General features: G+C 42.7%; 1 protein-coding gene across 3 annotated transcripts; it reads left to right on the plus strand.

Annotated features, from left to right (window-relative positions):
* The first annotated feature begins 825 nt into the window (after positions 1-825).
* On the plus strand, positions 826-20,366 carry LOC135918938 (uncharacterized). Of its 3 annotated transcripts, none has more exons than XM_065452638.2 (6): positions 826-919; positions 3,378-3,552; positions 7,118-7,538; positions 11,204-11,320; positions 15,597-15,617; positions 19,973-20,366. In XM_065452638.2, the coding sequence occupies exons 3-6, from the start codon at positions 7,127-7,129 to the stop codon at positions 20,098-20,100; spliced, it is 678 nt and encodes a 225-aa protein (XP_065308710.1). In that variant the 5' UTR covers positions 826-919; positions 3,378-3,552; positions 7,118-7,126; the 3' UTR covers positions 20,101-20,366. The 3 variants fall into 3 exon arrangements, with proteins under 3 accessions (XP_065308710.1, XP_065308709.1, XP_065308711.1); XM_065452637.2 differs by having other exon boundaries at positions 827-919; positions 7,113-7,538; XM_065452639.2 differs by lacking the exon at positions 15,597-15,617 and having other exon boundaries at positions 830-919; positions 7,113-7,538.
* The last annotated feature ends 3,779 nt before the right edge of the window (positions 20,367-24,145 follow it).

The raw sequence follows: 24,145 nt of genomic DNA on the forward strand, positions 1-24,145 counted from the left end.
ATCATCGAAGCTGCAGCTTTGATTTACGTAAGGCTCTTTGTTTGAACGATCGTTCAAGACAGGACAGTGCCAGGCCTATACTCCGTTTCATACACCAGGTGCAACACTGCGAAAGCTACGCAACTATAGTCGGATACAACTTTAGAAAAAAGGGGGCGTTTACTCCTCCGAGGCGGGTGCACCAATGGGCGCGCACTCTGGACCGACGTCATGCGCCGGACGGCCGGTGACTTCGCCGCTTCGGTCATCTGGGCGGGGCCTCCCCTTTTTTCTAAAGTTGTATCCGACTATAGTGCGGTCTCCAAATTTTATCACTCCGCGCGTTCCGTGTATGCTTCGCAGGGCGCCAGAGGCGTTTGCTCGCTCGAGCATGCACGTGAGGCTGCCGCGACGGGATGCATGATTAAAAAAAAGAAGAAACACAAAAGGCAAATTGACGTAAAACAACGTGTTAGTAGCCGAATGAGTGAACGGTTTGTCTGCTTCTAAGGGTAAATTATTATTTTCATTCAGAACTCACCTTATATAAAGAACATTTTCACAAAAATCCGTCAAGGACACCGAACTGTTTCTAGTGCGAACGCAACCACTGCTAAAATCGCAAGTTCGCGGCCAGTAAACCTTTCGCTTCAAAAAGTTATCTCTAGCTTCCACAGCGTTGCACCTGATGTTATGAAACGGACTCACAGAGAAAGAAAGTTGAAATTTCTTTTTTCTATGACGGAGCAAAATTGTCTCAAAGCTGGCGTCTCACAGCTAGCAGCGTTCCGGAACGCCGCTAGCTGTGAGCCGCGATCAGCGACGCGGCGAGGCGGCCTAGCGGCGTCTCTCTCCACAGCTGCACTCGGACGCTAGTTGTCGTGCGAACGCTTACAACGAATCCGTTCTTGGACGTCCCTTCCAGTTGCTCCGGACGCACGTGAGTACCAATTTGCAATGCCGAAGTGCAGTTCATTCCCGTTTTGTTAATCGCGAAATACGTTCAACCTGTCGCTGTATTGGTGACTTTTCACACCTTCGATGTAGCCTTTCAACAGCGAACAAGAGGAAGTTGTTTCCTTGTTGGCACATACACACAGCTGCATGCGAGCGTTGTTAGGTGCGCCGTTATCTTGACCTTGTTACTTTGCTTACGTGTAGAACGCGTCCGAAAGGATCCCGCTGGTTAAAATCGTTTTCTGTGCTTCGAGGAACACCGTGGAACAGTCGCACAGGACCCGCAGTTCCGTTTGGCTACTTCGGCCCAAAAGCACGTCTGAGACTGCGCTGTTACCAACGTTAGCTGACTGTTACTGGCACTTGAAAACGCTCCAACACGTGTCATTACCCAAGGTCGTCATCATCAGCTTGAGTATTTGTAACGTTTCAGAAAGGTTTTAAAGGTTATATAATGGGAAAGAATAATTCCAATTTCTAGGCACCAAAATTCCCTGCCTTCTGTGCTACACACACACATAGCTGTAATACACAGGGTGTCCCAGCTAACTTTAGCCAGAGTTTAAAATATGCAAATTCCACGTAGCTGGACAGAACCAAGGAAATCTTGTTTGCCGTCGCTTGGAGATACTCAGATTACTTTTTTTCATTCTAGCTAACTGCATAATTAGTCCTAATTGATTAATCAACGTCTCAAATATTATAATTATTTGAAAGGTGTCAATGATAAAATTGTAGAGCAACATGAAAAACTTCCGATACAGCTTTCTGCTGCTTAATACGTGCTACATAGAAGTGTTTCTCCGAAAGTGAAAGAAGCCTGCGAATACACGCTAAGTGCCCCGAGCGGCAAATCGCGCGGCAATTTTGCTGGCATTTGAGGGCTTCTTTCACGCTCGTAAAAACACTTTCATATAGCACGTATTGAGCAACAGAAAGCTGTGCCGGGAGTTTTTCGTGTCGCTCTACAATTTTCTCATTTGACACTTTTCATCTAATTATAATATTTGAGAAGTTGAATAATGAATTATGACTAATTATCTAATTATGTGGAATGAAAGAAATAATTTTAGTATTTCCAATCGACGGCAAACAACACTACCTTGGTCCTGTCCAGCTACGTGGCATTCGCATAGTTTTAAAGTCTGGCTAAAGTTAGCTGAGGTACCCTATATTATACGAGGAAGGTATCTTATCGGCAAACGTGATTATTAGGTGAAGAAAGCTATGTTGAACAACATTATGCGCGGTTTTTACGGTTTACGGTTTATATGCGACGTCTCGCTCGGGGCAATCTATTTCCAATGTGGCTTTCTGTATACACCCGGCAAGGTAGACGATCGCCGCCAGCCGGGCTGCCTTCGTCATGCATAAACACGAACGTTTGAGTGCGGTGCCATCGTGCGGGGACCCAGGGGTCCTGAGAGGTCCCAAATGCCCTGTCAAAGTAAAGCTTTTTCCTTCTCCTCCGGACATGTCTTCCACATAGTCAGCGCGGCAAAGCGGCAACGGGGACACTAAGCTAGAACCCGGACCTGTCCGTGGGTTTGGGCTCGCCGAGGCCTGCGCGTGCCAGGGCTGTACAAGATCGGCTGTCCGCGACAGCGGACAGCCAATTTATTGTGCGAACACGCCCTGGCACGCTTCGGCCTCCGCGGCCCCAACCTATGGGCCGCCCTGCTTCCAGCTTTGATCCCCACGCTTGGGTGCCCTGGAGAATCTGCGCCGCTTCCTTTATTATAATCTCAGGTGCACTCCTGAGGCCACCGTTTGCCGGTTACACATGTGCCCTCCTGGAGCAGTGCTTGTAAAAAATCCCATCTATCGTCGCGACGTAAAAAGCGGCCCGCTATATGCAACACTAGTCAAAACCTTGCCGTCAGCGCATCAACTACCGCTGGTGCCCTTAGCTTTTGAGAGATTATGAACAGCTAAATGTATCAAATATTGACGAGATAACCGGCGGTTCACGTTTTGTACCAAACAACATACCGGCTTTTCAACAACGAGTACTATTATAATAACTGCAAGTCGGGGCCGTGTAATGAAAATGATGTACCGTGGATACTAAATATGACGCTTTGTTCACAATATAATATTACCTCTATTTATTCGCAATAACGCAGATTCTCTTCTGCCTTTCCGTCCAGAATTACGGCCGAAAATTTATTAAAAAAGAAAATTTCCCCGCACGGAACATAACTTACTTTGTAGCGCGCGCGCAAATTTTGCCACTACTTGCCCCCCCCCCCCCCCCCCTCCCCGTTTCTTAAAAATCATATGCATGCAGCGTAATCAACCACACTAATCGACAAAACGTTGATTTCTTGATGATTAAACTGCTGATTTAATAAAACATAATGGGTCAGTGTGATGAGGCGGAATTTGGAGTTCTGCAACTACGAAGCGCGGGTTGACCTAACTCGGACGGTCTTTCGCAGGTCGCGCGCTCTGCAAGCGAACGAGCGGAACGAGCCACAGAACTAACGAGCGTCTGCCAGCGTCCGTTCCGATCTGACAGCAGTGACAGTGCAGTAAAGGGGTGCAAGTGGATTCTGGTGCCGCTGGTGCTAGCGCAGTGCCTGCTGGAAACCTCCGGGCGGAAGACACCGTGTCGTGCGTGTTCCGTACTTTGCTAAGCGCGGTCTCTGTTCGTGAATTTTGTTGGCTAGCGTGCGCTCAAGAAGGGACATATTTTTTAGATGAACCTTCGGTGGTTCTTTTTCTGGGCAGAGTTGCTGCCCGTTTTCTGTCTTCGCGTGAAGCAGCATTGTCATTCAGGATATGCGTATCAGTGAATGGCCGTCATGCTTATAATTTCTCGACTCTGTGATAAGGCACGTTTGATCAGATGCATGGCTGCCTGTTGAGGCAGCCATGCATCTCAAGTGACACTGTTTCGACGCGGGCATTATAATTTTACTGGCTTTGCATAGCTCGATCCTTCATGTGCTGCGTCAACTTGCCACGTTTTCCTTTGTCCACGCTTTGGCATATCTAGGTTCATCGATTTTTCCCTTTAGCGGAAAGTGCATCCCCATTTAGGATACGTAACCTGTGCACTTCTTGTGTACACTGTCTTCGCTATTGTAATGGGTGCAGAGCGTCCAGGCCATGCACCTATCTTTTTCACATGTGCGTGCATATGTGACACGTCAAAGGGGTCACAGAGAGATGGAAACGTAATGTAGTGAATAGTGGGCGAACAAGCCTCAGGCTAGAGCCAATGTTTCAGCAAGGGTACTTGTCTTCGGGCATTGCAAAAGACAACTTTTGTCGAAACGTTAGCTCTAGCCCGTGTTTGTCTACTATTCCTGTGTTGTGGTTTGAGGGTAGCTCAGTTTTCTCCTTAGGCATATGTTTGTAAAGAATACCAAACAAACAAAGCTCTCGGTGTGCAGCCGTGAAGTTTTCTTAAGCTTACCAATTTCGTTATCACATTAAGGGAAGGCCTGCTTGATTTAGGCAAATATACTCTTCTTGATTGTAAGCACCCCTTGGTTGAGAATGCCTGTTTTCTCAGACAGGGTGTGCAAGAGCATGCACTTTTTGTTCTCAAAGTGGACCTATTGATGTTGCTAAACAATTTATTAGGTACACCATTGTAAACAAGCTCAATTAGAAAAATTTCCTAAAGACAACCAACAGGTGGGCTTGTTTTGTATTTGTATGGTAACTTAGGCAGTGCCAGACCAAATACAAACTGAACACAGGCATGTGGGACGAGTGTTATGAGTTGCAGTTGTGACCAAAAATTTATCCGCAAAGTAAACCATGGTGTATGCACATTCTCGAAACAACAGCAAAAGCTCTAAAGATGACTAAGCATATGAAGCGAAAACCTTGATAGAAAAAACTGCATTGCATACTGTCAAAAAAACCTTGTATCTGTCTGGTATATACTAATGGATGGTTTATGCACGCTTCACTATTTTCATGGATGAACAAAACTGGTAATTTCATGTGTTGCCTTACCTTTTTTCCTTAAGGACAATATGCATGTCTTAAAACATTGTTTCGCTTGAGTGTTCTGTGCAATGAACCACAATGCAACTATCAGTATAATTGTTGGTGTCAGCAGCATGCTACATTAACCCTTTAACCCCTAAAATAATTCCAGAAGAACATACAAAGTTTTTCATCATTACTTTTTCTATGTCATTCTGATTCTGAAAATGTATTACTTGATTGATTTTTAGTTAGAATTAACACAAAATTTTTTTAAAATAATAGGAAAGCAGCTTTTGAGGGCAGCTTTACCTCATGCTGACCGTAACTCGTGTTTGGTAGTGCGAGCAGCACAACATTGTGCTGAATGAATGCTAGTCATCATTGGTGATATTGGTACAAACTCCCTTGATGAGTACAGCCTAATAGAGGTGGTTAAAGGGTTAATCAAATGTTTATGGATCATCAAAACTTTCGAACATATGATGATAGGAAAGGTTTGCCTCACAGCACATTGTCTCATTTGGCATCAGACTGCATAGGTTACTAGAATCAGTTTCTCACATTACAGTGACTATAAGGCAGGTTAGTAGGTTGGCCAAGTAATACACAAAGATTTTCAGCATCAAAAAATCCAAGGAAGAAATTGGACAGGAATGAGGCTGCGCTTACAAATTAGATTTACAAAAGTAGTACAGTTGGGGGCAGAAAAGAAGGCAAAGCATTGAAAGTGATAGCAAGGTTTAACATTGTGCTTCGCATGTCCTGGATCACTGGCGGAATGAGCGTGCCAGCGACAGTGCAGGCGTCGCACCCCGATGGTGCATTAAATGAGACCATAGGAAAACTGTCGGCATTGGTCAGCATCCAGAGAAAAGATTGCATAAATTTAGCTTGACGTTCTCTATGGCGTGGTATGCACACAGCTGCTCAGCGTAAATATTAGCGTGTGTGCACACTGCGCCAATGCCAGCAGTGGAAGCCAGAACACTGCGCTTGCTCCGGCAGGACCTATTAAGTGGAGCAGTAAGATGTATCCGTTTGGCTTCGTTGCTTTTGGAGGCAAACGCACGCCACGTCTCAGGCCTTTTAATTATTAGTGCACTGGCCAAGCTTGTGCCATTGATTGCAGAACAACATGGTGACAGCACAAATATACTTCAAGCATCTGTATAATTGCAATTTCAGGATCCGTCACTGAAAACCAGCAGGTGTTTTGATATGTTTTACCCTAATCTTTCTCTAACTTGCCCTATGACCCGGCTGCAGCAGGTGTACAATGCCAGTTTGTCTGGCATCATTATCTTTAATTGTCTCTGCAAAGTTGGCACACAGCATGCTTGACATAATTGAATTCAGAAAATGCTTCTTTTTCTTAAGTTTCTTATGCATACTCATGCCTGGTATATCTACTTTAGCATGGGATATTGGTAGAAATGCTGTTCACAGGCTCTTGTATTTACTAGTGGCCTGTCGCAAAGGCTTCACAGCTGTTGGCAGGCATTGAAATAAACAAATGGTCGCTATCACAGTAAAATGCTACTGCACATTCACGTCAATGAAAACTTGACTGAGGTAACTTGCTTCCTTCGAAGGAGGAACACTGGCCAGCATCAGCATTCCTTCAATTTGTATCTCAAAGAAGGCGGCACATTACATCACTCAAAGCCTGAGCTTACACACATGTGCAGTTGCATTTTCATTTTGCCTTCTTTATTTTTCACAGGTGTACCGTTTGTAAACCTCATTTTTAATTTTGGCATCTTCCCTGTCGGCTTGATTTCTTCCTTAACTGTTTTGCTGCTGGTAATCTTGGTGCATTAGTCAAACAATGTAATGAGCGAGTAATTGAAGGCAAATGTGAAGGTTGGTAGTAATTTGCCTAGCCAATCAATATTTTTTCATTCAGTGAAAATGACAGCTTACTTTTGAGTTTCTTTGTTGGAGAACAATATTTCTTGCTGAAGTTCCGTAATGCCATTTTATTTGCTTTGAATTTAAGCATCTTTCCCCACTTTGACCAAAGAAACAATGCACAGGTTTGAGAAAATTAGGCATATGTGATCATAGCTTCTGTGAATGTCCTAAAGAAAATAAGCAGTCTGCCATCTTTCTGGTGCAAAAATGATCATTTGCACTGTTTTGTGTCATCAATTCTACTGATTTCACTTGCAAAAGTTGCTCATTTGATTTCTTTTTCCTTGTTCATTTTCTTTTTCTTTTCTCAGAGTAGTGCAGCAAGATGAAGCCACCAGTTTCATCCTCGTCTCATGCTAATGCGTGTGCCCAAAACCAGTGCAGGGCTCCAGATAATCAGTGCAGCTTCACAGGCAAACCTGTCAGTTCCTGTGTGAAGGCAGTTGTCAGAGGGGATGCCTGTCAAAATCAGCTGAATGGACAGGCAGACACCAGCTGTGTAGCTGGTGCAATACAAGTTAGTGTCGCTGAATCTCCGCAGAATGGCAAAATCAGCACATGTTCTCAAAATGGTGCTGAACGACTTAGCACAAATGAAACTCATGTGAATGGCAGACTGGACGTTGGATCAAAGGATGATGCAGAAGAAGCGGATACCACAGAAGCTCAGCAGGGAAGCAAAGTGGACGCCAACTCTGAATGTGCTACAGGAGGGCTTCCCTGGGATGATGATGAAGGTGCTTGATCGTAACGAATATTGGTCAAAAACAACTTCATGTGGAAACTCCTCAAGGCTGTGCCTTGGTTTTGGTGTACCCTTTGCTGACCTAAAATATGTCTGAGGTTCAGACATTTAAGCATGCTGAGAGAAAGGAAGCAATGCTTGTAGGTTTGACTAAGCTAAATTTTGTGCTGTTTCTTAATGTCGTGGAGTGCAGCATTGGGCAGTTGCATAAGATTAAGGTTGAGAAGCAGTCCAACGGATGGTTTTGCACAGGCTCAAGGCCTACAAGGGGTGGGGCTTGTAATGACCCAGATAAGGGCTGCAGCAGAGTCCACATAAGTATTAGACTTTCAATGTATTGACCTCTGTTGGAGCCAATGCACTTCAGAGGGCAAACATTTAATCATCTTAACATCAAAAAAGCAATGCTTGTAGGTATGACTAAGCAGAATATTGTGTCTTAATGTCACAAAGTGTAGCATTGGAGCAGTTGCATAAGATTAAGGTTAAGAAGCAATGCAGCGGATGGCTATGAATGGGCTCAAAGAATGCAAGGGGTGAGCCTTGTAATGACCCCAATAAAGACTGCACCAGAATCTGCATAAGTGTTACAATTTCAAAGCATTGACCACTGTTCGAGCCAAGTGTTGACGTCGAAGGAGCTCCAGGCATAACTTCCTTTAAAATTTTGGCCAAGAGTCCTGTTGGCATGGCAGTGTCCCAGGTTCTCAAATATGGCAATTGCTTTTACGGTTTTATCTTTCTCTCACTGTCTGTGTGTAACTAATCTGACAGACAGCCATGTCTTCCATTTGTTCCTTTTCTCTTACATTACAAATTTCCTTTACTTTAGAATTGCAGGGTCACTTTAACTTGACATGCATTTTTCCTTGTTTTGTCATGCAATATGGGTACTGAGTTATACAACCAATGGCAACCATATGCATAGCTCCAGGGTACACTTGTTTTTAGAAGGGTAAGTTTGCTCCATTGAATGATAGTCTTACCTTTTTCTCTTTTTCTTTTTTGTAAGATGTGTTGATGATGTGCAAGTCTGTTCTACTTCATTCTCCTTTGCCAATGGTTTAATTTGCAAAATGAGAGCAGCATTCCGGGCAAGTTGGTAATCCATTGCTTAAATGATATTGCGCGACATAAAAAACGACACGGACGTGCGCTTGGTGTGTCGTCTTCTTTCACGTCCGTGTCGTTTTTTATGTCGCGCAATATCATTTAAGTAATTTGCAAAACCTGCTGTACTTACTGTGGAGCCCTGATTGCATAGCCATGCAACCTGAGGGCATTGGTGAATTTGATACTTTCAACTGCTGCTTGATTGGCCATATATTTAAGAAAAAAATTGGTTCTAGCTTCCTGTTGATATTGAGAGCTTGCCAAGTGTTACTGTATGTCAACTGCTGATAAGTGAACTGGCCTTTAAAATTTGCCTGTAGGATAAAGTTGCAATATGCAGGCCTGCATCTATTGTGTGACATGCAGTGCAGTGTTTGCTCAGGCACGGGCATTCACCAGTTACAGTGCTCAGCGACTGAAATGTGACACTCTGACAATGTGGTGGCTGGCGATTCTTGCGCCACTGGTGAGCGCTGGGTGATCGCTGGGTAATCGCTGAAAGGGCCCAATTGCATCACGATGCGTCAAATTCACTCTCATTTTCGTGTGACACAAAAGTGCATCAGCTCAATGTCCCCAGCGTCCAACGGTGATGTAAAAAGTGCTGGCTGCCATGCTGTCTGAGTATTGCATTTCAATCGCTGAGCACTGTACAGTTTTTCCTTTGAGTTGTTACAAGGTTCCACTAAATTTCCTTTATAAAAACAGAGCAACAGCAGACGAACGACAGAAAGTGAGAATGAACGAACACAAGCGCTGACTTCCAACTGAGGGTTTATTAAAAAGGGTGTGTGTATATATACATATATATATAGGCATTCCCGCACATGTGATCACAGTTGAACTGCCAGTTTGCAACGTTTCTAACAGAGCTAAAATGAGAAAGAACAAAAAATAAAAGTAACCACTATCTGTTCATTCAAGAAAAGGTCAATTCTTTGTCATATAAGGCAACTCGGTACTTGCTAGCACAACTACCCTTGGCAATGACTGAGGCCTCAATTATTGCCATTGTGTGATCACTCGCATGTTTCGCGACGACTGCACTCTTGTGAAACATGCAACCGCACTAATTACAATGAAATACAAAAAAGCCCTACCTACATTTCTGCACCTTTGAGTTGTGTTCTTGTAGTCTGACATTGAAACACAAGTAAGTCTGTCTACGTACTTCATGCCACAAGAAAGGGGAACGATATGCACAACTTCCTTGGTGCATTCTACAAAACTGTTTTTATGCTTCCCTTTGCACTTGCGTGGTACTAATTTCCTGGGACAGGTCTGGGCACATAAGTGCGAAAGCTTGTGCAGGGCCAAAAAAACAATAGAAATTCCTGCGTACTGTCCCATCTTCTTGAGCCTGTGTGACATGATGTAGATAGCGGTGTGCCTGTCCATAAGGAGTTCTTTAGGAGCACTGTGGTGAAGATTGATGTTGCAATATTACTTGTAAAAACTGCTTTTCTTTGCCGAGACATGTAGAAGGTATAACACTGTGTGATAGGTTGGAATGTTGATGCCCTGTCTTTGCTTTCTACGTGATCTCTGCTCTGTTGAAAACACATCATAGGTGCTTTTCATCATCTGTGATAACAGTCCAAGTCAAATTATTTTCACTTTTTATGAAGGCTAATGGCATAAGATCCACAGTTCTATGTGCATCCTTATTTATTTATTTATTTATTTATTTATTTATTTATTTATTTATTTAGTACATCCTCAGAGCCAAAGGCATCGCAGAGGGGAGATGTTGTGAAGTATCAAGAAATAATGAAATGTGCAGCAGGTTAATGTATACACAAAAAGTGTTGCTCCTAATGAAATGTTAGCTAATTGCCGATAACAAACAAAATAAACTTGAAGCAGATGACAAAACAGTAAACAATGTAATAAGCAGTAGGTAGAAGAAATAATTAGTATTTATACAATGTTAACTAATGTTGAGATTAAGAAGTTTGCAGGGACAACACGGCCGCAATTAGTGCATGACCGGGGTAGTTGGAGAAGTATGGGAGAGGCCTTTGCCCTGCATTGGGTGTAACCAGGCTGCTGCTGGCAATGATGAAGTAATGGTTGCTAAAGCCATAAATATCATTGATGGAAACAATGTTTGCAGGAAGGTGGTTGCATTATTGTGAGGTGTGAGGAAGAGACAACATTCAATGAGTTGGCATGTTAGAAAAATACTCCCTATGTTGTGATAATGACCAATGCAATGTAAAACTTATATGGGTTGAGGAATGAAACAGTAGAGGGTTGAATAGATTGCAGTACAGCATGAATGAGATTGCTTCGCTGTACAGAGTTATATCCAGTTTCAATACTTTGCATAATCACTTCAGAGTTATTGACAGTTATTGAGTGAAATGTGTATTATAATGTACTAGGTGCCTCGCAAGGATATGTTGCCAAGGTAACATCAACAAAAATGGGTTTTTCCAGTCACTGTGATTGGCATTTGCTTGTATGTAAAGCAGTTCTCGCTTGCAGGGTTATACACTTGAGCTGATGAATTTAATTACTGCTATGTTTTATACGTTGCAGATCTGGACAAGCAGCTTGAAGCAGCCTACAGTGGTGGCACCACAGTGGACACTAAAGATGATGACAACTTCGCAGCTGAAGATTGGGAGACTGAAATAACGACACCTTTCTATATAGGCAAGTTTTATTTATTATTTATTTATTTATAGATACTGCGATCTGAAATCAGATCATAGCAGGGTGGGTATACATAGAAATATGCAAGCATGTAAACACATACAAAGTTCATCAGATATGCAGGCATTTTTCAAACATTGGTGAAGAATACATAAAAACATACAAGCAAATAAGGCACACAAATTCATAACATTTGCAAGCATTTTTCAAACATTGATAAGGAATTCTGGGTAACTATCTCAGAATTAAGATTATTCCTGTCTGTTATTGTCCTAGGAAAAAAAGAATATTCGAAACAGTTATTCTGTACGTTCGAGGGGGTTATTGATAAAGTATGCCTTCGTCTCATGTTATAACCTGATGAGTAAGTAAAAAACTTGGAAGTGTTAACCTTATAATGGCTGTTTACAAGTTGAAAGAGGAGCTTTAATCGGCAGATACGGTTGCGCACAGTCACCGGGGGTAATCCACTGCGTCTTACGAGCTCACCAACAGACGCACGGCCCTATGAATTGAAAAAAAACCTAACTACCTTACGTTGTACACATTCCAGTTTTTAAATTTTGGTTAAAGTGAATGGGTCCCAAATAATTACGGCATATTCCAACAATGGACGAATGTAGGAATTGTATGCCAATAAACAGAACACTAAGCTTAAACTAGCTGTGCTTAAACCTGTGCAGTCTGCAGCAGGACATCCTCAGATTATGCTTCACCAGTGCCCCGGATGTTAAATAGATGACTGAAAGATTTAGAATGCATAAAAGTACATAAATTACTGAATTTTGAGAGCATAAAATCACACCCTAACCTAAACTGATTTCTACTGCACGGGAGACATGTTAGCCAGCTTTGCTAGCTTGAGTGTCAGCAGGTGGTTCCAGATCAGCGATAGTAACACAGTTACTAGGTCGCAGCCGAAAACACTTAGAAGTTGCTATGCAATGACATGCTTGGAGGTTTGTTTGTTTTAATTGTTCCTACATGTCTTCATTGTTTTGCAAACTATAGCATTAAAGGGACACTGAAGGAAAATATTAAGCAAAGTTAGATAGATTATTAGTCTAGAAGTCTATCATTGGTTTCAGTATGCCTATCCATGACTTTGTTCCATAGAAAATTGCCCTGAATGTCCCATTCCGCTGCTGCTCCTCAATTTAGATCTCCTATGCCAAAACGGCCAAGTTGACGAAAGCCCTCCCATGACCTCCCTCTCTGCCACTCTGTGAAACGCTCAATTGGTGATGCCTCTGATATTACGTTTTCATCATTTTTTCTCTTGCAACAGCTCTGTTCCCGCTACGAATTGCAGAAGCCTAATCTTTCAACCTAGCTCAACTTAATATTGTCTTTTAGGGTTCCTTTGAATTACTTCCTGCACTGGTCAGTCACAAAAATAGAAAAACAATCCCCCATTTTTCTAAAGTGATACAGATCTCACGATTGTGCTTTGCCTAGAAAAATAGCTTTGGTGCAACCAGATGGCTCCCGAATAAGCTCCTTGGTATGGCTTTGGAAGTTACGACCGATGGACTTAAGCAAAGACTATTGAGTAGTTTTATTAGGACAGTTTGCTGCTGGCTATTAAGGCCACAAAAAAAGTTAAGACTCCAAAAAGGCAACATTGCTGGTAAAATAATTAAAAGCTCAGTAAATTCATCAATTTTCTTGATACGATACCAACACTAGTCCAAATGACTAGTGTACACAGAAATGAGAGCTGAGAAAAATGTTATGTGATTATGTAACACAAATAGTCTTTCAACCCTTCCTTTTTCATTTCAGTAGTTGTGTGGAACTTCTGATTGAATTGCACAGGTTTGTTGAGTAATTTAGTGTTTGGAACACTTGTGTGGGAGGAAAAATTAAAGCCTTGGGTGTTTCAGTAAAGGTTAAGAAAGGGTAGCTTAGAAGGAAGGAGGGGTTTAATCACATAGAGGAGACAAGCTGCTGCGTATTGACAATAGGCAGTGATCACCGACTGTCGTGTCAAAAGAAAATTGCATTGATGTGAGAGGAGGTGGCAGGACACTATGGAGGAAGATCTCACATCTAAGGAGGGAGCGATTGGTACCGAGTGAAAAAGCGAAGAAAACAAATGATGATAATAAAAAGGCCAGCAATCTTGCATTCAAGTTAGACGTAGCTGGCAGATGGGATTTCACAATTGGATGCCTGCTATAGCCAGTGACAACCTAAGGATGCAGCAACAAAAATACTGCTGTCCAAATGAGGTAGAATTTTTACAGGTGTGCTAGTCAGTGGACCAGTTTTACCATACTTACATCCCATGCGCAGTTGTCCTGCCAGTCCCATGATGACAGTAGCCCTTGATGCTTTCCCGTTGTATTTGGCTTCCAGGAAACATCGTGCGGAGTGCCAAGAACAATTTAAATGTGAATTTTTTAGTGAATGTAAGGACAATGGGGGTGGGGGGCAGAGGTTCCTCTTTTCAACCCCGCCTATACTGAATTTTTCTGCTTGTGGCCAAGCGTATTTCCATAGCACAAATGCAGCAAGCTTCTTAGCACAGTCGCCTTTGAGCCTGTAAAGACTGCCACTACTGCTACCAGCATGCTTTGAAGCACCAGTGGAGTAGTGAAACTTATTGTGAAAGTGGTCTATTATGTTCGCTAACTTTTTTGAAGTCATGGCAGAGGCGAACTTCCTTCCATATAGCTGTCACTACGGGGAACTATGTTTCATAGTACAGAGCACGGTGAAAGAATATTCTTTCACCATGAATGAATATTGTATTCTTTCTATTCTTTCACCGTGGTACAGAGGCACAGAGGAGGCAGGTGCTGTGTGGTTTTGTAGACAAAGCTGGTATATACATACTGTATTATTTGGTTGTCACCAAGTATTTACTTGTGCACGGTACTTGCAAGCAAAGGGGCACATACACTAGTGCTGTCCCTGTTCTTGTATGGAGACTTCAGCATTGGCTGTATTTATTTGGCATGTTTGGTACTTCGCTTTTGCTTCTTTAAGATGTAGCATACAACAATCTTTAGACATACCAGTGTCTCTGGTAAGATTGTGTGATCCTTTAATCAGTGTTTCAACTTAAAGGACACTAGAGAGAAACACTAAGTCAGTCTAGACTGATAAGGTATTCTTTGAATACTCTATTTTCGTTTATCTTGCAATAGTAGGTTGAGTATCAGAAGAGAAAATGGGCAGTGGTTCTTTTTTAGAATTTAGTACTACAACACCGGTTCAGGTGACGCAAGGATTTCAAAAAAAATTTTTCTACTTGTACTGCATTGGCTCAGCAAAGATTTAGGAAACTTGCAGTGTTCAATATCTGGCTCCTTTGGAAAGCAGTGTAGTCCACCGTTTTCGCCAATAAACAATTATTGAGTAGGCCTCTAGCAGATGTCGTCGAAATACATGAAGTCACAGTGAGCTGTTGCAGGGCAGTGTCAGGGCGGTGTCACCCCTTGCCTTTTCAAGTATTGTTTTTTTTCTTGCTTGACAAGTCTTTTCTTGCAGTAAGAGTGGAGTTTTTCATATTGTAGAAGGATAATTTACTAACAGTGGGAATTATATTTTACTTTAGCGTCCCTTTAAAGGCCAACTTCTACGAAATTCTGGATCATGCAAAAAGATTACCTAGTTTCAGGTGTAGATTCAAAGCAGCCTTGATGCAAAATGCTATGTTTGAAATAGGAGTGGATGTGTTGTGAAAAACTTAACACATTTTTTATATTGATGCTGTAAACAAGATGCCACCATTACCGCTCGCCAGAAGTAATGCATGACCCAAAACAATGAGTGAGATGGAATGACGCCCCTCGTTATAAGTTCTGAGATTAGGCAACGTTTGCTGCTCGTGGCACGCTGAAAAATTTCAAAGATGACATGCTGGGATTTACGTCAAATTTCCGAACCACCACGTGCACATGTCGTCTGCTTACCTGCTATTGAAAGGCTGCTACTAAGAAAATTAGACAGTCACCAGCCCTGCATGTTTTCCAAGGGTGCTTCAATTGCATCAAAAATAAAGGATATCTGATATCCAACTTGACAAAAGTGAAATTTTGTTGCAGTTAGTCTTTAACAGGAGTGTATTAATTCTGTGAAAAAGTAAACAAGCGTAACATAGCTTTTAAGTTTCATGAGGAATTCAGCTTAACAGACTTCCATCTTAAACAGTTTCAGTGTATTTGAGAAAAGTAAGCTATTCTGTAAATTGTCATGACATGTTCTAGATTTCTAGGTATTGATGTTCATGCTGATAGCTAGATTCTCCTTGTCTTGCTTTGCTCAGGAAACAACGAGGAGGAGGAATGTAAGTAAATTGATAACTGTGCTAAATAATTCAGATGATAATTGTAGACTGAAAAGCCTTTGGAACTCAAAAATTGGAAAGCATTGATGCTTGAGAACTTGTAACCATGAATACCAGCATATATTTCTTTCATCTGCCAAGCTCCTCATATGTGTGAATAATTTACCGTGGATTTGAATATATAGCAATGTAGCTTGTGAAGGTGCATAAAAATGACACAATTTGAGAAAATACAATGAAGCCTGTAACCTCACCATAATGTCATCAAAGCCATGATTCTTGCATAAAACTTGAGAAACTACAATATCTGTTATTCATTTTTTAACATTTATGAGCAGTCTTTCTTTCTGAGCAACTTCAGAGAAAATTATGAATCGTAATCTGACACTCTCTTACAATTTAGTTTTTCTTTTTGTTGCTTTAAATTGTTGCTTTTGTGTAAAATTTTACTTAGTTTTGAATAATTAATCTATCCGTGGTTCGAAGGACTTGCAACCAACAAGGGACAGTGTGAACCAACTAGCCCACATTTTCACCTTGCTTTGTTTTGTATTGTTTACTGACCTGATAAAGAATGGAGACGAAAGTACTATATTTTCTGGTCTGTAATTCACATTTTTCCCAAAAAGTTATTCATCTGTGCGTCTTATACTACAGTGTGACTTACATATGCACAAACCCATGCACGCTGGCATGACCAATGAGCATTGTTTCTTTTATTTATTTATTGCTGAGCATGGCACGCCACAGACACAATGCCATTGACATGCCTACAAGTCTTGGTAACCCTTTAACCCCCTATCCCGATCTGAAATTGTCACCGGAAGTTGTGCTAGTATCGCCGATGACGAGTCACACTCGTTCAGCCCGATGTGCTGCTCCCACTCCCAAAGGCGAATTACGGTGGGCATTCAGGGAAGGATGCCCTTAAGAGCAGCCTTTCCTTCTGTAAAATTTTTGTATTATATCCAACCAGAAACCGATCAAGTAACAAATTTTCAGAATCAGAATGGCATAGAAAAAATTGACTACATAAAAGAATTCCGGAAATTTTGTATGTTTTTCTGAAATAAATTTGGAGGCTAAAGTATTAGTTATTCAGAGGACAATGGCAGGGTGACCTAGCGATGCTACCGGCTTAAGTAGCAGAATGTTTAATGCGTTAGCATTAGGTGTGTTAAAGGGGAAGAAGGTGTATGTGTGGGAAGCCAACCACGTGGTAGAGGTAGGTCATGTGTCATGCATGCATGTACATATGCGTGTGTGTGTGTAGCGGTGTGATGTAGTGCATTTACTGCTAAATAGCCACTGAAGTGTATTTATGAGTGTGTCGGAGGACGAGGCCTTCGATGACTTTGAGTGAAGTGCAATAAATGTTTATTTTCTGTGCCTAGGAAGAGTGCTAGTTGAAGTTTTTAATCCTCGAATTTGTGGCTTGTAAAAAATATCTTTATGGAAATATAATGCTCTGAAATCGGCAAGTACGGCATGTGATGCATGTACAAGTGTGTATAATTCTGTCATATCATGCCTACCGAATTAAAATAGATTTGTCTTATGCATCGGTGCGACTTATCCACCAATTTTTCTTCAAACCACGCAAGAAATGGGAGGTGAAACTTAAACAAAGGTGCAACTTATAGTCCAAAAGTACACAAAAAAGGCAGTGCCGTGCAGAAGGTAAAAAAAACATTACAAGGTGAAATTATTGAAAACTCGTATACTTCCTACCTTTCTCTCGAATTTTCTCAAAACCCCCTGTCGGAATTCTTCAGCTGAAGTCAACAGGCCTGCATGGTAGTGCTTTGACAACACTGCATGGATTGTGTGGTTGTCCTTATTATTTTCCTCCTTTAACCTTCTGCTCCATTGCCAGAGTGTGTGTGTGCGTGCGTGCGTCCATGCATGTGTGTGTGTGCATGTGTGTGTATGTGTGTACTCTGTCTTAGTGGAAAAGTTTATGATGTTTGCTCAATGATGGCAAGCTGAGAAGAGTCGTAGGCAGTGTGTGACATGGGCTCTTCCTGGCCGCAGCAGCTGCACTTTGATGTGTGCAAAATGTGAGAATGTTCGCATACTTGGGTTTAAGTGTTCATTGAAGGACCCTTATCCATTTAAAATTAATCCGGATTTCAGCTCTGTGTTGTCTTTCATAGCCTAGGTGTTGCTATGAGATGTGAACCCCTGAGAATCGATCGTCAGTCTTGGCAGATTGTGACTGTGTGTGGTGTCTGGTGCAAGAATTCAAATGTGCTAGGTACTGGAAGTGGCATGACAGAGCACACGTCAGATGGTATGATGCTGAAATTGAGCCTGTTCCATGTGATGATAAGTCTACATGTACTGTGTTTCTGTGGGACATAAGGCAAAAACACAGTAATGCAGAGGCAGATTCTGGTTGATGGTGTTAATTGAAGCAGAAAGGCATCAGTGTGGCTTTAAGCACTGCACAGGCATGTCTTCTGGCAGGGCGCAAAAGAACTTTATGTTGGGGAATATATCTAGAGCTCTGTAACTATGTCTGCTACGTCACATACAGGTGTGAATAAATGATTGAATATATGATAAGCTATTAAGGTATGTTATTGGATTACAGTGTGGTGCATGAACATGTAAAGACTGTTTTGTGGGTTTATTTGCAGGGCTATTTTTTGAGCACTGCAATTTACTGGGCATCACGTAAATTCTGCAAAATGAAATTTTGAAGTAGAGACAGCGTTATATGTGTAGAAAAAAATTGTTTTTCGTGGGAAAAGTAGAAGGCTTGTACAAAAAAATCACAGCCCCTTCCTTAAAGAAAGATAGTTGAATGCGAAGCTTTCCCCCAATGTAAACTGAACCAAAGTCCAAAGCCAACGACCACGCAACAAACCCAAGAAATGCTGAGCGACCCGATGCTATGCATATGTGATTTTGCTTGTTTAGGATTGTACTTTTTCAACGTTGGAGTTGAATGAACACACATTTCGTTAAGTTACATAGCCCCTTGTGATTCTTTAATGGTCACGTGCATCTGACACGATATAATCCTGCGTATCGGCCACGGCATGCAGAAGCCATGTGTATCCATCGACAATCTGATCCAAGCATGTGCATCAATGAGACGGAAGCCAGACATCGCCGCCATGCTGATCCTGAAGTTCGCAACAAGTGCAACGTCAACAACTCATTGACATTGCAACAGGTAAACGCCAGCGACTCGTTGGGTCTCTTCAGGTGGTTCTGCGTCGAGTCGCTGGCCTTTGGCTGCTTTCTTCCGGTTGCAAACCTCGGGGTCAGTGCAGCGGCGACGTCTGGCTTCCGTTGCGTTGATGCGCACACTTATAGTCGGATACAACTTAAAAAAAAAGGGAGGCCCCGCCCAGATAACCGAAGCGTGACAGCCGATTGCCTCCGCGACTAAAATAGTACCGCTCAAAAAATCGTGCTCCTGAAACGCGCAATTCTCGGTATAAATAAAGACCTTTGTATTTTGATGACTGGTTTAGTAGAGCTCTCATGTGCTGCAGCACATGCCGGATAGCGACAGAAAAATAACCCCGTGCCTTCTACAACACTGCCCTTCGTCTGCTCTTTAGCTTCATTGCAAGTGACAAAAGTAGAAAGAGCAGCTCTGCATGGCTTTTGCGCTTGTTCGCATGTACACGGCGTATCTACTACTCGTTTTCCAAGCTTAAAATGAATCAGTTGCTATTGAAAAAAGTACTTGTATAAAACAATGCTGAAACAATATATCGCTGAAGCACACGGCCGACGTGATTTGGCCCAGTTCGAAGCACGGGCGGCCATCTTCTCCATCGGCGGGGTCACCGGCCGTCCGGCTCATGACGTCAGTCCAGAGTGTGCGCCATTGGTGGATGCTCATGTGCATCCACGTAGGAGGAGTAAACGCCCCCTTTTTTCTAAAGTTGCATCCGACTATTGATCAAATTGTCGACAGATACACATGGCTTCTGCGTGCCGTTGCCAACACACAGGATCGGCCTTATGGGCATGCTCGCACTTAAGTTTGCATACAGCAGCCTCTTTTGCCGTGCGCTGGACCCGCAGCGTACCTGTGGCGATGGTCAGGAATGCATTGTGTGATGCACGTAATGAAATGTAGATATATACAGTTCGTCTATGTAGCGCAGCGTTTTCCCATTGGTCGAGAGCATGACATTGTTGCCATTGTTCTTATCGGTACAACTCGAATGTAAACTGTAGTGTTCTATGCAAATGTGTAAGTTGGCTTTCCTGAAGTGTGTTTTTGGCACTCACGGATGAATAAGTGAAACAAGGCTTTAAAAGAATGTGTCCTACTTTTGCTCTTGCTTAAACCCATCACCTCACGATGCTCATTTCCTGCTTTACAGTGCCCAAGAAACCGTACCTGTTTGGAAAGAAAGTTTTTGTTCCTTCCGACCTTCACGCCGCAACAACACGTCGAGGGTGTCCACAGTTTAAGGTCGTCGAAGGACAGTTTGATGATGCTGACATGTGAAGTTTTCTGGTGGTGCACTTGGAGCTTTCCTAGGTTTGCTGCAATCGGACTTTTAAAACAGCCTATGCAAAGCTGTTTTGTGTCCAAGAAATCAAAGAGAACGGCCTGTCAAAGAGTGCACACTGGTTAAGGTTGTGCTTTTGTATTTTAATTATGTGTCTTTGTGTCAGTTGCGAAGCAGTTTGTAAATGTTTACGTCCTGAAAAAAAGTTTGTGGCCTCATTTGCTTAATATAAATTTTATTTATGTTATACCCTGAAGAAGGAGCCTGGATCCTTTGCCTTGTTTGTGGTTCTAGTGCATTCTTTCTGAAGAATGCATCGCAGAGAAAGGAAGTTTATCTTTTCAAAGTACAGCAGCCCAGTTATTCAGTAATATCCGCGTGTTGGCTCCTTGTAGTGGAGCAGATGGTAGCATTAAAGCACACATGAGTCAACATTGTCTTCTGGGCTTTCCTATTCGTTGTTACCACATCTGCCTGACACAAGGTGCTCATGCACTTATAGTACTAAAGGTGCAAGAATTTGGTCGCAGTGTTTGATGCACTGGAGCAGCAATTAAATGCTGTTGAATAATGGGAAACCTATTTTTGCGGCATTAGAACAATTGTTTCGGAAACCATGTCACCATTATCACCAACTCGTGTAGTCGGCGGTCATTGGCAATGGAATGCTTACAACTAGGTTCATAGTACTTCTATGTTCCTTACTGGTTGTACCTGAGCCAGAACAAAACACCCTGCAAAAAAAAATGGAACTGTGCTTTCACACTTCCAGGGTTCTTTGCTACTGCCATCAGCTTGTTCAACCACTGCAGTGCAATCGGGCTTTTGGTTTGATGGTCCAAGCCCGTATCCTTCTGTGACAGTGATGTCGCGTACCACGCAAGAGTGACGGACTGTAACTGACGATCCCCCCATCCCGCTCCCATGTGTAGGGTAGCAAACCGGTTAGGCTAAACTGGTTAACCTCCCTGCCTTCCTTCTCCACTTTTTCCTTCCTTCCTTGGTTTGATGGTGAAGTAGGCCCTGGCTTTTAATGGCCAAATAAATGCAGCTTATAAGTTCAGGGGTGCAGCGGTGGCGTAGAGGTAGAGTATCCGCCTCGCATGCAAGAGGACCGTAATTGGAATTTTCCACTAGATAAAAAAACAAAAACAAAATGAAAAAAAAAGCGTGTTGATAAAATTGCATAAACAGGTCTGGAGTGCGGCCTGATCCCGGTGACCAGAACCGGTAATGCACTCCCTCACCAGAGCAGGATTGGCCACCCTGGTGCAGTACTTGGCCACAACCACCTATATGAATACAACAATCAAACTCCGGCCCTAAGTCCCCAGCAGCTGCCAAGCAACTGAACACGGCGGCAGTCAGACCTGTGACGCAGCAGAGGATGCTAAGAATGCCTGGGTGCGAACAGGCCGCTATTGGAATCTGAACCTGGCATCGTTTAACGCTAGAACGTTATCTAGTGAGGCGAGGCTAGCAGTGCTATTGGAGGAACTAGAGGGCAGTAAATGGGATATAATAGGGCTCAGTGAAGTTAGGAGGATGGAAGAAGCATATACAGTGCTAAAAAGCGAACATGTCCTGTGCTACCGAGGCTTAGTGGAGAGACGAGAACTAGGGGTCGGATTCCTGATTAATAAGGATATAGCTGGCAACATAGAGGAATTCTATAGCATTAACGAGAGGGTGGCAGGTGTTGTGAAACTTAAGAGGTACAAATTGAAGGTCGTACAGGTGTACGCCCTTACATCCAGTCATGATGACCAGGAAGTTGAAAGCGTCTATGAAGACGTGGAATCGGTGATGGGTAAAGTCAAAACAAAATACACTATACTGATGGGGGTCTTCAATGCCAGGTTAGGCAAAAAGCAGGCTGGAGACAAGTCAGTGGGGGAATATGGCATAAGCTCTAGGAATAGCAGGGGAGAGTTATTAGTATAGTTTGCAGAACAGAATAATATGCGGATAATAAATACCTTCTTCCGCAAGCGGGATAGCCGAAAGTGGACGTGGAGGAGCCCGAATGGCGAGACTAGAAATGAAATGGACTTTATACTCTGCGCTAACCCAGGCATTCCAGCGTACCGCAATCTTGGAAGAACGCTAACATTATCCTAATCCATAAGAAAGGGGACGCCAAAGACTTGAAAAATTATAGACCGATCAGCTTACTATCCGTTGCGTACAAAGTATTTACTAAGGTAATCGCAAATAGAATCTGGAACACCTTAGACTTCTGTCAACCAAAGGACCAGGCAGGATTTCGTAAAGGCTACTCAACAATAGGCCATATTCACACTATCAGTCAGGTGATAGAGAAATGTGCAGAATATAACCAACCCTTATATATAGCTTTCATTGATTATAAGAAAGGGTTTAATTCAATCGAAACCTTAGCAGTCATGGAGGTGTTATCGAATCGGGGTGTAGACAAGCCGTATGTAAAAATACTGAAAGATATCTATAGCGGCTCCACAGCCACCGTAGTTCTCCATAAAGAAAGCAACAAAATCCCAATAAAGAAAGGTGTCAGGCAGGGAGATACGATCTCTCCAATGCTATTCACAGCGTGTTTACAGGAGGTATTAAGAGACCTGGATTGGGAATAATTGGGGATAAGAGTTAACGGAGAATACCTTAGTAACTTGCAATTCGCTGATGATATTGCCTTGCTTAGTAACTCAGGAGACCAACTGCAATGCATGCTCACTGACCTGGAGAGGCAAAGCAGAAGAGTGGGTCTAAAAATTAATTTGCAGAAAACTAAAGTAATTTAGAACGACAGAAAACTGAGCTAGTTGGTAAGGATTCATAATGCAAAATAGAAGTGAGGCGTGCAGACAGGACACAAGAGTAGAGAAGTGTAGTGGCTATTCCGTATATTCATTCAGTGTCGCACAGGCTTAAAAAAGTTGCTAGTAGATATGATGTTAATGTTGCTTTCACTGCTCCCAATAAGCTAGGTAAGATATGCGCTGCCGTACAGAATAAAAAGGAGCGGGTTAAAGGCAAAAAATGAACAGATATTTGTCCAGTGAAGCACAACAAGAACAACAGTTTTACTGAGTGTTGTATGGGTGTGGTTTATCAAATTCCCCTTAGCTGTGGCCAGTTCTACGTAGGGCAAACGGGACGGTGTATCAATCAGAGGCTAATGGAGCATAAGAGGTCGTTAACCGGTGGATCGCCTTCTAATCTTTCGCTACATTGCCGAGATTGTAACTGCAAGCCAGAGTTAGATGAATGCGCGATACTGTACAGGCATAAGAATGAAGATACGCGTCTTATGGTAGAGGCATGGCATATCTATAATGGTGGAAGTGCGTGCGTGAGTCAGCCTTCGATTACTTTACATAAGGAAGAGATTAAGTGCCTTAACAGTTATCTCTCACATAGACCAGCACGTGTACCCGATTGACACGTGGTGTTACCATTCCTGAGCATGCGCAGATGAGTTTTGTGTCTTCTTTCATTTTTCGCCTCTGTGCTCCCTTCAGTTGATAGTCGGCGTTCGTGTTGTCCACTTCTCTACTCTTGTGTCCTGTCTGCGCGCCTCACTTCTATTTTGCATTACTAAAGTAATGTTTAACAGTCTCAGAAGAGAACAGCAATTTACGATAGGCAGCGAGGCACTGGAAGTCGTAAGGGAATACATGTACTTAGGGCAGGTAGTGACGGCGGATCCGGATCATGAGACGGAAATAATCATAAGAATAAGAATGGGCTGGGGCGCGTTTGGCAGGCATTCTCAGATCATGAACAGCAGGTTGCCATTATCCCTCAAGAGAAAAGTATATAATAGCTGTGTCTTACCAGTACTCACCTATGGGGCAGAAACCTGGAGGCTTACGAAAAGGGTTCTACTCAAATTGAGGACGACGCAACGAGCTATGGAAAGAATGATAGGTGCAACGTTAAGGGATAAGAGCAGATTGGGTGAGGGAACAAACGCGAGTTAATGACATCTTAGTTGAAATCAAGAAAAAGAAATGGGCATGGGCAGGACATGTAATGAGGAGGGAAGATAACCAATGGTCA

The sequence above is a fragment of the Dermacentor albipictus genome, chromosome 8, assembly GCF_038994185.2.
Source record: "Dermacentor albipictus isolate Rhodes 1998 colony chromosome 8, USDA_Dalb.pri_finalv2, whole genome shotgun sequence".
Classification (NCBI taxonomy): Eukaryota; Metazoa; Arthropoda; class Arachnida; order Ixodida; family Ixodidae; genus Dermacentor; species Dermacentor albipictus.